This window comes from Sceloporus occidentalis, unplaced genomic scaffold, assembly GCF_023333645.1.
Source record: "Sceloporus occidentalis isolate IW3139 unplaced genomic scaffold, rSceOcc1.0.p SCAF_6, whole genome shotgun sequence".
Lineage (NCBI taxonomy): Eukaryota > Metazoa > Chordata > Lepidosauria > Squamata > Phrynosomatidae > Sceloporus > Sceloporus occidentalis.
Genome location: NW_028316986.1, coordinates 64,555,957 through 64,571,214, shown reverse-complemented (window position 1 = coordinate 64,571,214; position 15,258 = coordinate 64,555,957). Strand labels below are relative to the sequence as shown.

The following is a 15,258-nucleotide window of genomic DNA, read 5'->3' as shown; positions in this document are numbered from 1 at the left end:
CCTCCCTCCTATAAATGGAGGGGCGGGGGGGAAGGAGGAGGAGGAGGCAGAGAGGGAGGGAGGGAGGGAGGGAGGGAGGGGAGGGGAGGGGAGGAGGAGAGAGAGAGAGAGGGTGGGAGGGAGAGAAGAGAGAGGGAGGGAGGGGAGGAGAGAGAGAGAGAGAGAGAAAAGGTGGGAAGGTGGGAGGGAGGGGAGAGGAGAGAGAGAGGGAGGGAGGGAGGGAGGGAGGGAGGGAAGGAGAGAGAGAGAGAGAGAGAAAGGGTGGGAGGGAGAGGAAGGAGGTAGGGGAGGAGAGAGAGATAGAGAGAAAAAGGGTGGGAGGGTGGGAGGGAGAGGAAAGAGAGGGAGGGGAGGAGAGAGAGAGAAAGGGTGGAAGGGTGGGAGGGAGAGGAGAGAGAGAGAGAAAGGGTGGGAGGGAGAGGAAAGAGAGGGAGGGGAGGAGAGAGAGAGAAAGGGTGGAAGGGTGGGAGGGAGAGGAGAGAGAGAGAGAAAGGGTGGGAGGGAGAGGAAAGAGAGGGAGGGGAGGAGAGAGAGAGAAAGGGTGGAAGGGTGGGAGGGAGAGGAGAGAGAGAGAGAAAGGGTGGGAGGGAGAGGAAAGAGAGGGAGGGGAGGAGAGAGAGAGAAAGGGTGGAAGGGTGGGAGGGAGAGGAGAGAGAGAGAGAAAGGGTGGGAGGGAGAGGAGAGAGAGGGAGGGAGGGAGGGGAGAGGAGAGAGAGGGAGGGTGGGAGGGTGGGAGTGAGAGGGAGGGAGGAAGGGAGAGAAAGAAAGTGGTTTGAGACAGTGGCATGCGTTTTTTGCTGTTATGTGGCCTTGCCTAGTCGCTTCCATTCTTGCAAATATTGCTATTATTATTATTGTTGTTATCCTTTGGTATTCTCTTTGCAAAATCCCCCACATGGACTTGCTTGCTCTTTTCTGGGTTGAGACAGTGGCATGCGTTTTTTGCTGTTTTGTGGCCTTGCCTAGTCGCTTCCATTCTTGCAAATATTGCTATTATTATTGTTGTTGTTATCCTTTGGTATTCTCTTTGCAAAATCCCCCACATGGACTTTCTTGCTCTTTTCTGGGTTGAGACAGTGGCATGCATTTTTTGCTGTTTTGTGGCCTTGCCTAGTCGCTTCCATTCTTGCAAATATTGCTATTATTATTGTTGTTATCCTTTGGTATTCTCTTTGCAAAATCCCCCCACATGGACTTTCTTGCTCTTTTCTGGGTTGAGGCAGTGTGCCTGCATTTTTCCTGTGTTATGGCATTGCCTAGTAGCTTCTTGCAAATATTATTATTATTATGCGGCTCCGCCCCCGGAGGGTGGAAACTCCGCCCCTGACATGTGGCTCCGCCCCTGGATAGTGGAAGCTCCGCCCTGGCATGCGGCTCCGCCCCAGAGGGTGGAAGCTCCACCCCACGTGTGCGGCTCCGCCCCCCGGCATCGGCCCCCCAGTTGTCTGAGGGACAGCAACCCGGCCCCCGGCTCAAAAAGGTTGCCTACCCCGGTACTAAGATATATGTGTATAGAACTGATATAGTAAATTGTACCTTGTCTCTTGAATGTTTTTGTTATTTATGTATTGTCCCCTTCTCTTTTTTTATGTGTTATCAGCACTTGAAGAAAGCCACTATAGAACTATGCCAACGTGCATTGGGCTAATTGGAAGAATAAAATTGTCTTTTTTTAACACCTAGAGACTTTTAGTTGCAGCTACATTGTACAAGTAATAAGTTTGACACCCTTTAACTGCTGTGTCTCAATGCTATGGAATTCTGGGCTTTGTAGTGTTCTGAGATATTTAGCCTTCTCTGTCAGAGGGCTCTGGCACCACAACAAACTACAAATGCCAGGACTGTGTAGCATGGAGCCATGATGGTTAAAATGGGGTCAAACTGAATTCATTTTGCAATGTGGCAGCAGGCCTAGTTTCTTCTGTTCATCATTGGGTGTTACCAGTCCTTGTTGCTTTTTGGTCTTTCACACTATACAATTACAGAACTTTGATTCTGCTTGAATTGCCACAATTACATCCTGTGGAATCATGGGATCTGTAGCTTGGTGAGGCACTGAAGTGCTCTTGCTGAGTAGCTAAATGCCTTACCCTCTATTGCCAATCCCAGGATTCCACAGGATATAGCCATGGCAGTTAGAGTAGAATCACAGCACTTGGTCATGATAATTATTCTGTATTAAATTTTATTGCTATTTTGGCAAAACTTGTTCCTTCCTTGGTTACATAATTACTATTTCAAATTACATTTTAATGGAAATTGTCTGTCCCTATTCCTCTCCCCAAAACTGAAATGTATGAACCTCCCGAAACCCTCAAAAGTACCCTGCAGATTTAAAAGATTTGTTGGGGCTGACATATGATTGACGTAACATAAAGTTCTAGTGTTTTCTGATAGCCACTAATAGCATTTACTGATGACATGTCTCTTTAGATATATGTCACCATTAATCACTTGTGTCATGTACAGGGATAGCTTCACTAATCAGAGATAGATTAATTAATAGCTGTTCTTATCTCTCTGCTTCTTAGCTCAGATATTCTCCTACTTTTAATATGGGGAACTGATTGTCATGGCACTCATTGTTCATATGGAGATTAAAATGACCATGTAATAGCCTGCTCTTTTCAGACTTAAATCATAGTTTTGTTTTCTTCTTCTTGTTCTTAAGATATCCACTTTCTGTATAGGCACACAAATCTCTCACTGCAAGAAAATCTTACTCATTGTTAGCTTATCGCCACATTAGTGGACATCTGATTGGTCCCTTTTGGGTTGTTTCACATACCACAGATGTAGTATGTACTCTAAATGTTGTTTGCATGTGTAACCCATAAGAGAGGGAACCGATAACACATTTATTTTACAACACACGTTACTGCACAACATTATACTGATAACATGAAGATGTGTATACAAGGGGATGTAACGTATAAAAATGGTTCATGAAATACATATTGAGGAGACCATTTAGAGCTGAGCCTCTCTGAAATCCTTGAGAAAACTAAATATCTCCCAGTTTTCATCGCAGCTGAAGTACGGCATGTTTATATTTTTCATAATGCCCCTTCTCTGGTTCAGTAAATCTACATCTTATCTTGGACCTCTCATTTTTTCTTGACTGCTTCCCTCCTGCCTATTTCTTCAGTGTCCCTGTTCCTCAAAGTTGCTGTGGCTTGGACTCATGATCTGGAGAAATGCATATATGGCCAATCCATGATGTGTCATGCCCCCACATTTCTGGAACATTATAATAATCTTCAGGGCAGGTGACATCAATATCATGTCTACAGCATCTCTTCCTTTCCCTTCCTTTCTATCATAGTGCTTAATATGTATTCTCTATATGCCAAAGTTGGCTAAATAATCCTTTCTTTCTGCACAATCTAGGCTTTGCTGCTTTGTAAACTTGTAAAAAATATGTATTGCTTTGGTCAAATACTGAGGAAAAATATTCTGAGAATTTTAGTTTTCTTATGCCTCTAGTTAAGATATGGCTATGCTTGAAATGGTGCATGTCCAAATCTTATATTGAAATTTGTGCCATTTTCTCAGTTGGATTTTAATAGCTATTTTGTTGCCTTTTCTAACATTTCAAACAATTGTGATTGCAGACGTTTACAGCTTGGTGCAATTCCCACCTCCGGAAAGCAGGCACCCAGATTGAGAACATTGAAGAGGATTTCAGGAATGGCCTTAAACTGATGCTGCTCTTGGAAGTCATTTCAGGTTTGTTTAAAAACAGCAAATTTCAAGCTCTACATTCTGTAGTTCTGAGCAAAATGGGGTAGGTTGTATACCATGTTAATGGTTGCTAACAGCAGAATACAAGTAATAGCTATGCTATTTAAAAGCCAAAGACAGTAATCTGATTAAATAACCATGATTGCTCACTTAATGCGTTTTGAATGAACTGCTGTCTTGTACTCAATCTGAAATGGACCCCATCTAAGATGTGATTATGGTGCACAGATGTTTGAATTGACTTCAGGCTGATGTAGGCATTTGTCTGCCAAAGTGGAGAGGGGAATGCAAGTGTATGTAAGTCGCACCTCCAACATCCCTGTATATCTGGATGTCTTTTCAAGAACTTCAGGTATTAAGTGTGAAGGTCTGCAACAGGTGCTCTAAGTTTGTTGTCCTGAGCATGCTTAGCTGAACACCCTGTATTGAAAACCCTACCAAATCTGAGGCGCGTTACAGACTGCCCAAAACGGGTGTTCTGCCGCTGCTGCCGGTTGCTGCGTCCGGGAACCGCAGCGGCCAAACTGCGCGGTTCCCGGGCACAGCCAGAAAGAAGTGCCGAAATGGCGCTTCTTTCTGGGCGCTGGAAGCGGTGCTGCAAGGCGCGAGGTGCACACTCGCAGCGCCACTTCCGGTGCGCGACGTCCAGATGCTATGTGTCCGCGACGTCAAAATGGCAGTGCCCATCTGTATGCGGTGCCACCATTTTGATGTAGTCGTTACGCGCGAGGGGCAAGGTGCGTCAAGAAGCGCCGCCCCTTGTGCGTAACGATGGCACCCCATAGGGCCCGTCTGGAATGCGCCTGAGTTTCCAATCAAAAGAACTTTGCAAGCACATTCAACATTGTACTATGGAGTCTTTTGCAGACATGGGCTATACTGGCATGTACTGATTGGAGTTGAAGTCCATCAATATCTGTAGAGCCACAGTAACATCCTAGTCTAAGTGGCATCTAGGCATACAGACGCAGTAAGGCTTATGGAGAAGTTTGTTTCTTACTCCCCACTTTAGCCAGGCATGCAAGCAGCCAAATTCCCTCTACCGAGCTCTTTTTTAAATGGCTCTGGAAAAAGAAACAAAAAGTAAATGGAGCTTTATCCTCCTGAACATAATAAAAGGCATTACCAAAGAACAGGAAAACAAAATAACAGCAGAAACAAATCCTTAACTGCTTAAGCAACACTTATTTTTCTTTCTTACTTCACTTATGGTTCCAGTTTTTTTCTACATATGTTGAACTTAATCAATTACTTAAAAATTATTGTATGCCTCTTTATAAAAGGCAAAATCCCAGACCAAAAAGTCTCGGTGCGATCAGATCGTGTTTGTAACTAATATTACTGGAAGGTACTGTTTTAACTTTTAAGTAGGAATTAGTAGAAGGAGTTTAGGCCTACATCACTCCATTGGAGGCCAGACAAATCTTGGGCCTATATGGATGTACTAGTTCAATTAATTTGTTATGTTTCTTCAAAATCAGGTTTTATTCTGTGTTCCAAGAGATTATCATGTTCTGTGGTATGTTTCCCACAGTCAGCACAATATTGTGCAGAGCTATTTAGGAACACACGCTGTTGAATATTGCAATACACACTTTTGTACATGGGTGGGAACCCTGTGGCCCATGGGGCCTCAAGCTCACCATGTGTTTTTTTTTTTAAATTGACATTCGTATCTTTCTGCTGAAATTTGACAGCAAACAGCTACATACAGTATAGTCAATGGGAAAAGGTGCTAAATGTATTATAGGGCCTGTGCAGACAGGCCAAAAAAATGCTGCTTTGGGTCACTTTGGAGGTATGCTGTTTAAATGATGCATGCATCCTAAGAGGCCAGAAGCTACGCCAAAGCCACGTTCCAGTCCTAAGGACTGGACCACAGCTTTGGCACAGCTTCTGGCCTCTTAAGACGCATGCATCATTTAAACAGCATACCTCCAAAGTGACTCAAAGCAGCATTATTTTGGCCTGTCTGTACGGGCCCATAATCATTGGGGCAGTCAATAGTGTGCATCCTGATAGTGACATACATATGCGTAAGTCATGCTATGCCATGACACAACAGGTGTATTCTGTTGACAGCAGCAGAAATGAAGTTGCACATAAAACAATGTGCATTGCAGTTACACATTATGCATTTCAGTGTATTGTGAAAATACACCCAGTCATTGGTATCTGTTGTTTAATGCTGCAGTTCTGCATGGGGATGTATAGTGATGGCATATAACATCTCTGCATGCAAATATTTATGTTATGTTGAGGGGATGTTGGATTGCAGCCAATATGTTCATCAATATTATAATAGTTCAAATGAATTATGTAGATTTCCATCTTTACTGAGTAATCCTTCAAAACATTTCTGAGCGCAGCCATCAGATCTCATAACTTGCCATGAAAAGAATATGATGCATATGTTCTTGAACATCTCATGTTGAACAAGGCTGGATTCAAATAATAGGAAGGACAAATAACACCCGCAAGAATCGGGAACCTCTCATGTGAAAAAGACCAAAAGTGCTTGATCAGTTTATGAGGGAAAAAGTTGAAGGAGATATCTGTTTTGTACTCCAAAAATGCTAAAGTACTAATAAAAAAATTAAACACGAGAGTAAGCGTACACATTGTTTGATAGATTTTGTACATATATGATATTTAAATTTATGCTGTACCAAAAATGCTCAGAACTGAATCACTTTTATGTCTGCACATTTTTTATTTTTTATGAAACTAAAAAAACAAATCAAAAACTGTAAGAAGTTCTAGTGTTTGCTTTAGGTAGATTACACCCACCGACAGTCTAGTCACTGGTATGTCTGTGCAACCAGATGTCGAATAAATAGATTGACAATGATGTTTTATTCCTACAGGGGAAAGACTTCCAAAACCAGATAGAGGAAAGATGCGTTTCCATAAAATTGCAAATGTCAACAAAGCTTTGGATTTCATAGCCAGCAAAGGTGTTAAACTGGTCTCAATTGGTGCAGAAGGTATGTAGAAGATGTATGTTCTGTGTCTTCAAGTTGTTTCTGACTAAGCATGATCCTGAGGCAAACCTGTCACAGGAGGTTCTTGGCAAGTTTCTTCAGAGGAGGTTTGCCATTGCCTTTTTGTGAATCTGAGAGACTGTGACTTGCCCAGGGTCATCCAGTAGGTTTTCAAGGCTGAGCAAAGATTCTCCAGAGTCATAATCCAATGCTCAAATCACTACACCATGTTGGCTGTCATCTAGAAGATATCAATAGCTAAATTTGGCACTCAGCCCGAATGGGTTAAAATTATGAGAACCTGCTTAATTTAAAAGAGTCCTGGTGGCACAGTGGTTAAATGCCTGTACTGCAGCCCCTCACTCTAAACCATAAGGGTGCGAGTTCAATACCAGCAAAAGGGCCCAAGCTCGACTTAGGCTTGCATCCTTCCAAGGTTGCTGAAATGAGTACCCAGATTGTTGGGGGCAATTATCTTAAAGTTGTAAACCACTTAGACACTGCTAGTTGGGTATGAAGTGGTATATAAATGAAGCTGTTTTGTTTTTTGTTTTTAGTTTAGTAAGTGGCTAAGGTCTATTAGAAGATGCATGCCATTTATGTTTTAACTGTTTTATCTCAGTCTTTTATCACTCCATGCCAGGCTGATTTTTTGTACTCCCCCCCCTTTTTTTTTACATGTTGTCATTTTGTTAGCCAATGCAATTCCCACCTGCTGAAGATATAAAATGTTTTAAAGAGAATAAAACTCATAGCAAAGCCTCAGAATTATTTAGTTACTTCCTCTCCATAATCTACAATTTTGAACAAGATGTTGGACAAAATCTAAACAAATTAAACAACTAGATACAAAAAAAGGAGGGGGAAGCTTTATGTAATTAAGCTTAGGTCTGATTTAAACGTGATGCAGATCATGTAAAAAAATGTTCTATTGCAACATTACAAGCAGCTGTTTTATGTTGAAACTGTAGAATGGGCCACAATTCACAGATCCATGGTATACTAATGTTTTATGCATAGGTAAGGGGACTTAGTTTCAACAGGACATCACTTGCATAAAGCAGTGCAAATAACTTCTTTTAGTGTCTGTCTGTGTGTGAGTGTGTATAGCAACTAAACTAAAACAACACAGAAAGCAGAATATATTGTGTGAGTAGCTATCTCTCTGTCATACCAAGTTTATGCACACTGTGTGCAAACAGGTGAAAATTTGCATGGGGGACTGTATATACATTTAAGGAGCCGTATGCCATTTAAAAACAAACAAACTATGTTTTGATGTTGTTTTGTGGTTTCAAATCAATCCCAACCTATGGCAACCCTATCACTCAGTCAGTGGGTTTCCATGGATGAATGGGGATTCAAACCCTGATCATCTAGTATCTTAATCCAAGACAAACCCACTTACACCACACTGGGTCTCTAAAATCTATATATTTAGCTGTGAAAATAATTATCTGTGTTCAAAACTGTGATAAGAAAAAATGAATCAATGTATGTGGAGGGAGATGGGGAGGGCTTGGGAGTAGACAGGTAAAAATAACTTGATGACACGAAGAAAAATGCAGACTGAACAAACAGCTGCCAGGAAGTACAAGAGAATAAAAGCTTAGAGACAGAGTAGGCAGGACATAAAGAATGAGGTTGTAGTAGTATGGGTGTTTAAAATACCTTAAACATGACTTTATTTATGTAACTCCTGCTTCATTAGCCGGTCCAAGTCCAAGCATCCTGTGAAATGAAACTGGTTCAAATTAAATCTCATTTTCAAATTTAAATAGAAGATTTGATATTATTTCCATGGAAATGTGAAAGGTATAATGCAACCATAGCTGATAAGAATTCATTTCTAACTTAAACCTTTTCCTTTGAAATCAGCTGGAAGTTAAAAAGTGTTTCACTCTGACTGGATTCTACTGGAAGTTGTAATGAAGGGTTATTAGTGTTGCAATAAAAACATTAACACTAACATTTTTTATTTATTTTATAAATTTTTATTAATATTAAAATAAAACTCTACATTCATATAAAAACAAACAATCAAATAGAAATAATACAAACAAGGGAGTTTACCACCACATATCGTTTTGTACGTAAGGCAAGCACATTTTCTACCCTACCCAGTTAATCAAGATGGTGATAAATCTCACCTGCTTCATCTTTCATTTCCATCATCTTGGTATCTTCCCTAGTTCACTGTTATTATCCTCTGTCTTATCCCTCATCCCTAACTAATTCCTTCCTTCTTTTGTTCTTCTTTTCCTTACAGCCTGTCTTTACTCACTCTTCTTTCATAACTTCAAGTTTTCCTCCAAGCGAGTTTCACAATACAGTACTTTCATTACTCCTCCCAGTTCACTTACTCTTATCAATCACTTACTCATGCTCTCTACATTCGTACATTACTTCCTTTCCATCATCAGCTAATTTATCTCTCCCTCTATTAGTGACTTTCTGCCACCAATGCCTAATGCAAATCACATCTGCGTAAATTGTTGTTTTCTCATTTATGATACTGGAATATTTGTAATATTAAGTTAGTGTTGTTATTACAGTTATGTTATTTCTGATCCTAATGATCTCGAGTCCAAATATCCATATTCACTTATATTATCACTTAGGAGAGATATGTTTACATTAAACAATAATCTATCAAAGGCACTGTGGCTGAAATCTTGTTGGCACACTATATTGGCATAGCTGTGCTGGAATAGGTAGCTGTGACAGGAAGAAGATCACCAATGCAAGAGCTATGAAGGAAGTGAGGAACAGGAGAAATAGGCTGGTTGAAGCCAGCAGATTTTGTCTGTCTTCTTTTGCTCCTGTAGTACAGCGTCAGGGAAAGGACAACTGCTGGTGTAGTGTACTAACATGATTCTGACCTATGTCATTTAGACTACTTATACTCTACAATCAAAACAGAGCTTTTGATACCACTTTTCCTGGATATAATTAATTTCTGGATTGTCTTGAAGGTGATTTTTCTGATCTTCCTCCCCTACGTTTGGGGTACAGGTGGTGGTGACATTTTCCTGGAAGTGTTCCATTCCTCAAGGTGGCTTTCCTGGCTGTTCTTATGACTGCATTTTCCTGAAGTGCGACCTTCTGATATTCTGTTCAATCTGATATTCTGTCTAATATGCAGTTTCATTACAGATTTATTTCGATTCTCAGTGAGTGCAAAGCAGTACAGATAATTTAAACCAGAAGTGGATAACTGTGGAAGACTAGAGCTGCTGCCACAATGTGGAATTAATGCAGTTTGACACTGCTTTGACTGTCATGGCTCCATCCTATGGAATTCTGGGATTTGTAGTTTGTTGTGGCACTAGATCACTCTGATAGACAAGGCTAAGTATCTCACTGAACTACAAATCCCAGAATTCCATAGCATTGAGCCACAGCAGTTAAGCAGGTGTTAGTCCTCTAGGAGACCTTGTAGCCTCCCTCCCTACACCTGCTTCTGCAAAAGCAAAATTGCCCCACAAAGCCTTGTAAGGGTTGTGGAGGTGTGTTTTGGGCTTTCTTATGTCCCAAAGGCTTGCTTCAAAGCTTACAGATTTAGGAATTTTTCAAATTGAATGATTTTAAGTTGAAGCTATCTACCTTCAGAAAAAAATGTATTTAATCAGGTATGAGAATGTGATTAATACCTAAAATTACCGCAGTCTTGTTTCTCTGACCAGTATATTCAAGATATTCATTTTATTTTACTTTAGAAATTGTAGATGGAAATATAAAAATGACCTTGGGTATGATCTGGACTATCATCCTTCGCTTTGCCATTCAAGATATTTCCGTGGAAGGTAAGAATATGAGCCACAACAAATATCCTCAAGAATTTACGTCAAGATGAATTGACCTGAGTTGTCAGGCTATTTAAGCAAATGATAGTTTTATTGACAATGCTGAGTTATGATGTCATATTCATGTTCTCCATAGACTGTATGCAAAACAACTTTCATCTCTCATATGTAGGAAGACATTTGTATGTTGCTCAGCAAGTAAGATAGTTTGACAGTGTCTAGAATGGTCTTTCCATTTTCATCAAATGACTAATCATAATGAGTCATATTATCTGACCTTGAGACATAAAGCTGACTTAAAATGGAAAGACCCCTGACTGACTGTCCTAAGAAAGATTTTGCATTTGACTGAGGTTTTCTTTCAGAGAAAAGTGGCTGAATAGCTGATCTTATGAAATTTGTGACAGATTGTGCATATATGCTTACTCAGTGAAACTATTGAAATCTATTTCTGTTTGCGGGGGGGGGGGGGGGGAACAAAACTCTTTGGTTGAACAGAGGCATAACATATTAACTTCAAGAAGTTGATCCTTGAGTGATCTCGGTTATGGTTAGTGCTGCATTAAAGTGCTTCTTTTTATTTTAACAAAATAAATTAACAATTCAGGCAGCTGAGATTTATTCCTATACTATGAATGTGTACATTTTATTTTATCAAGCATATGTTCTTCATTATGCAGTGCAATATGTAACAAATTTACTGTTTCCTAAATTTAATTTGTTGCATTAGGGAATAATTATTCTTTACAAATTTACTTTACCCTGATAATATGGGAGCAATTAAATCATGCTTTGGAAAGAAATCTATGATGTGTTTCTGCATCCACTCTGCATATGAATGATGCTTTTACAGAGCGAGCTTTGTTCAGTAAACATTAGGAAGTATAAAACTTAGGAGCCTTGATGGTTTGATGCTTAAAGGCACAGTTCCACTAAGGATGCAGCTTTGAAGCTGCTTTGAAGGAGGATGTTTATGCATTCAGTATAATTCAGCCCCCAGAGCCCCTCTTTCAGCACCATTCCATGTTGGCTTTCAACTTGTCTCCACAAACTAAGATAGATCATAATTCTAGAATTAGCACAGGCCATTTCTTCAGCATAACATGAGTTTGAGGAGAAGTGCCCCATTTTCTAATGTGCTTGCAGTGGGTCAGCACATTCTTGCCTCTTTGTTCATAAAGAATGAATGAAGCAGATCTCAGGATTCACCATCTGATCATATCTACATTTTTATGACCTCACCCAACTCCGGCTACATATAGTTAGACAAGGGTGCTGAGAATTCTGTTAGCTTTTGATGAAGGCTAAGCTTTTGGGTAGCACCAATTGCACCTTTGTTCTTTTCTTTTGAGTGTATGAACACACCAAGATATCTTCCATTAATTATAGTAATCTCCTGTGTCTGAAGCAAGAAACTATGGCTAATGACTTGGAACAAACCATGATAAAGCCACAATTTGAACTTGGTTTAATATCTTGGGTGACAAAATTATCAATCTTAATCATAAAGATAGAAGTGTAGCAGGGCTGTATGCATCTCCACAAGCCTTGCTTATTTAGTTAAGATAAAATTGCCTGAACCAGGCCAGTGGGACCAAGTTGTGTCTTACTGCTGTATGGTTGGTATGTTGATAATCATGTCTTAAGAATGATCAAATGAAAGTGCTCATATATATATTTGTAGATAAAATGAAGTTTGATACCTGTATCAAATATTTTAATGATTTGAAAGCCTCTGTTAGGCTATGGAAGCTAGATCCAAATATAATAATAATAATAATAATAATAATAATAATAATACGAAGCATAGTGAAATATTTGATAAATGCCATTTTGTCATTCTTTTTGTGGATGTAAATGAGCCATTATATGTTGAAATAGAAATTCAGTCGTACCAACTGAATGATTTCATAAGAAACCACATAGGAAAACAAAACAAAACAAAACAGGGACACCTTCATCAGAAGGTGATATTTCCATGTTCAAACAGGGAAAAATTTCTTAGGATTGTGGCATCTGTTGAATTATCAATGTTATCTCATATAGGTACTCAATTACTATCTGGCTGCTGGGAAGCCACAGTGAAATTGGTTTGAATTATGATTCTATGAATCTGTATTACTGTACTTTGTTTTTACATTTCTCTTGGTGATCTTTTCAGAGACATCTGCCAAAGAAGGGCTGCTGCTGTGGTGTCAGAGAAAAACTGCTCCTTACCGAAATGTGAACATTCAAAATTTCCATATAAGGTAAAGTTAATAATTTCTAGATGAGAAAATATCACTAACCATTTTGCAGCTGAGCTTGACTGTTTTTCAGATGTAACAGAGGATACTGTTTAGTTCTTGCAGTCTGAGAGTGCTACAGTTCTTACATAATTGTAATTTGAACAACTGACAGCAAAAAGTTTAAATGACAAATACAGAGGACATACAAGAGTTGTTTGTGGGACACTGAAACAAGTTTTGTGTTATAATTGGGTTCTTTATCATTCACAGTTTGTTTGAAGTCATTCAGTAATTTTATTTTGTACTTTTATAACTACTTGACCACACCGCTACAGTTTGTTTACTTACATATCTCTTGGTCTTGATTGTGTACATATTATATACCACATTTAATTTAGGTTTAGTTTTGTTAGTATGTGTTCTCATATATTTATACCATGTATTTAGATAGAAACTGGTGCTTTTTTTGGCCATATATGTATCTGGCTACGTTGCATGGAATTTTTCATATTGTATGTAGGCCATTCTCTTTAGCTCTGTATATTTTTTATTGTTATAAATATACAGTCATCCCACCAGGAAGCCAGTTAAAGGGCCGGGTGGTCCAGGCAAGAGGACCAGGAACATGCATGCTCCTTCCCCTGCCCTCCTGTTCCTTTAACTGGCTTCCCCTTCCCAGGCAGCTCTCCATCCTGGAAAGAGATGGGGGATCGGCCTGCCACAGCCCTTTCCAGGACGGAGAGCTGCCTGGGGAAAGGCAGCTATCAGTTCTGGAAAGGGGCAGCATTGGTGCGTGCACCCTTCTCGCTGCTCCCTTCCTCCTGGGCTTTTTTCTTTTGAAAGAGACAAGTCCAGGAGGGAGGAGGAGTGTGCATGGGGACTTGACCTTATGAATGATCAAAACCGTGAGTGTCAAAGCCACAAATGTGGAGGGACGACTGTAATGTTTATTGGTTGTTTGTCTTGTTCATCTCATTCTTTTATGTGTCCTTTGCACAGCTGACAGTTGACCACAAATGCTTCTCAGGGTGCATCTATACTGTAGAAAATAATATAGTTTGACACCACTTTAGGTGATGTAGCGCCATCTTATGGAATCTTAAGATTTGTAGTTTTACAAGATCTTCTCTGCCAAAGAGTGCTGGTGTCTCACAAAACTACAAAGCCCAGGATTCTGAATGATGGAGCCATGGCAGTTAAAGTGGTTTAATGCTGCATTATTTCTACAGTATAGTTGTACTCACACATGGCTCTGGCAGTTAAAACTGCAAGGAGGAGCCAGGAGTGTGTATATTTCACCTGTCAGCACGGTTGCTTCTTGGAGACTGCTTGCAGAGGAAATAATCATATTGTTCATAGAGCATCAGGGGTTGGAGCCAACAGAGAGTAGCAGCTGCATTGCTTTTGTAATATGTCATTTTTCTCTCTTCTCAGACTGCATGGAGTGAATACATGTGGTTCTATTAAATTTATTAGCATTGCAAACAAGCATGAAGTCAGTGAGAGCTTCCACAACACTGGAACTTCAAGGGAACATGTAGTAGCAGGGGTACTATATCATAAACTGAATATTAGAGGGTGATTAATAGATGCTGTTGTTCCAGTGACAGTAAAATGTACTTGTTATGTAGAACTTAAAAGAACAGAAGATAATTTTATTACTGTACTATAATTGTACATGACTAGGTAAACTCTCAAGTTTCCTAAAACATTTATGAGATAGAGTGTAAAGGATAAGATTAAACCGACGGAAAAATCTCCAGAGTTAATAATGGGCTATTAACAGAATAGAAAATATTTGCATTATGGATATTAATAGTCCATTTGCAGAATTAAGTTACAGATGGTTGAAAATATTTTCAGTTATGTTTTAGACATGGTTGTAAAGACCAGATCTTTGGTGTTGATTTAAAACACTTTACTGTGTATTAGAAATGGTAAAGGCTTAAATAGGCTGTTCAGTTTGTTGAGTTACATATCATTTTTTCCTTCCATTTGAACTTCCCTGCTACTTGTAATCATCCTATGCATGTCCTCCAGCATTTCACAGATGAAAGCCAGGATATGTTAGGCCAAGCAACATGTGAGTGTCATCAAGATGTCAGAAGTTATCAGTGTGGAAGAACACACATGCTAGGGAAGGACGCTACAACAGTTTGGTTTTGCCTGAGCCTACTGAGAAGGGCAAGACTCTGCACCCACATTTCATCACTCCCAATCAAGTGCTAACTACTTTTGCACTTTGCACTTAGTTTGCAGCAACTGAAGTAAGCTGAGGACAAAAGAAGCAAGTGGGGGGGGGGGGAGGAGAGAGAAACTAGGACCCGAGACAGACGGGCGGGAATCGCCATCCTCAGGCCAATTTTAGGGTTCTGGCATGCATAGCATCCGCACGCTCCAGAACCCTAATATGCATGGATGATACCATCTTTACGTGGCACCATCCATATGTGGCGTGCATGCACAACGCAAGTGCGGTGCCGCGTCCACACCTCC

At 40.0% G+C, this 15,258-nt stretch overlaps 1 protein-coding gene across 1 annotated transcript in view; it reads left to right on the top strand.

Annotated features, from left to right (window-relative positions):
- Nucleotides 1-15,258, top strand: part of ACTN2 (actinin alpha 2) — a 90,000-nt gene that overhangs the window by 14,253 nt on the left and 60,489 nt on the right. The window contains exons 2-5 of the mRNA XM_089529858.1: nucleotides 3,615-3,729; nucleotides 6,612-6,731; nucleotides 10,448-10,534; nucleotides 12,696-12,783. Of these exons, the coding sequence (XP_089385984.1) occupies nucleotides 3,615-3,729; nucleotides 6,612-6,731; nucleotides 10,448-10,534; nucleotides 12,696-12,783 (410 nt within the window). The remainder of the gene's footprint in view (nucleotides 1-3,614; nucleotides 3,730-6,611; nucleotides 6,732-10,447; nucleotides 10,535-12,695; nucleotides 12,784-15,258) is intronic.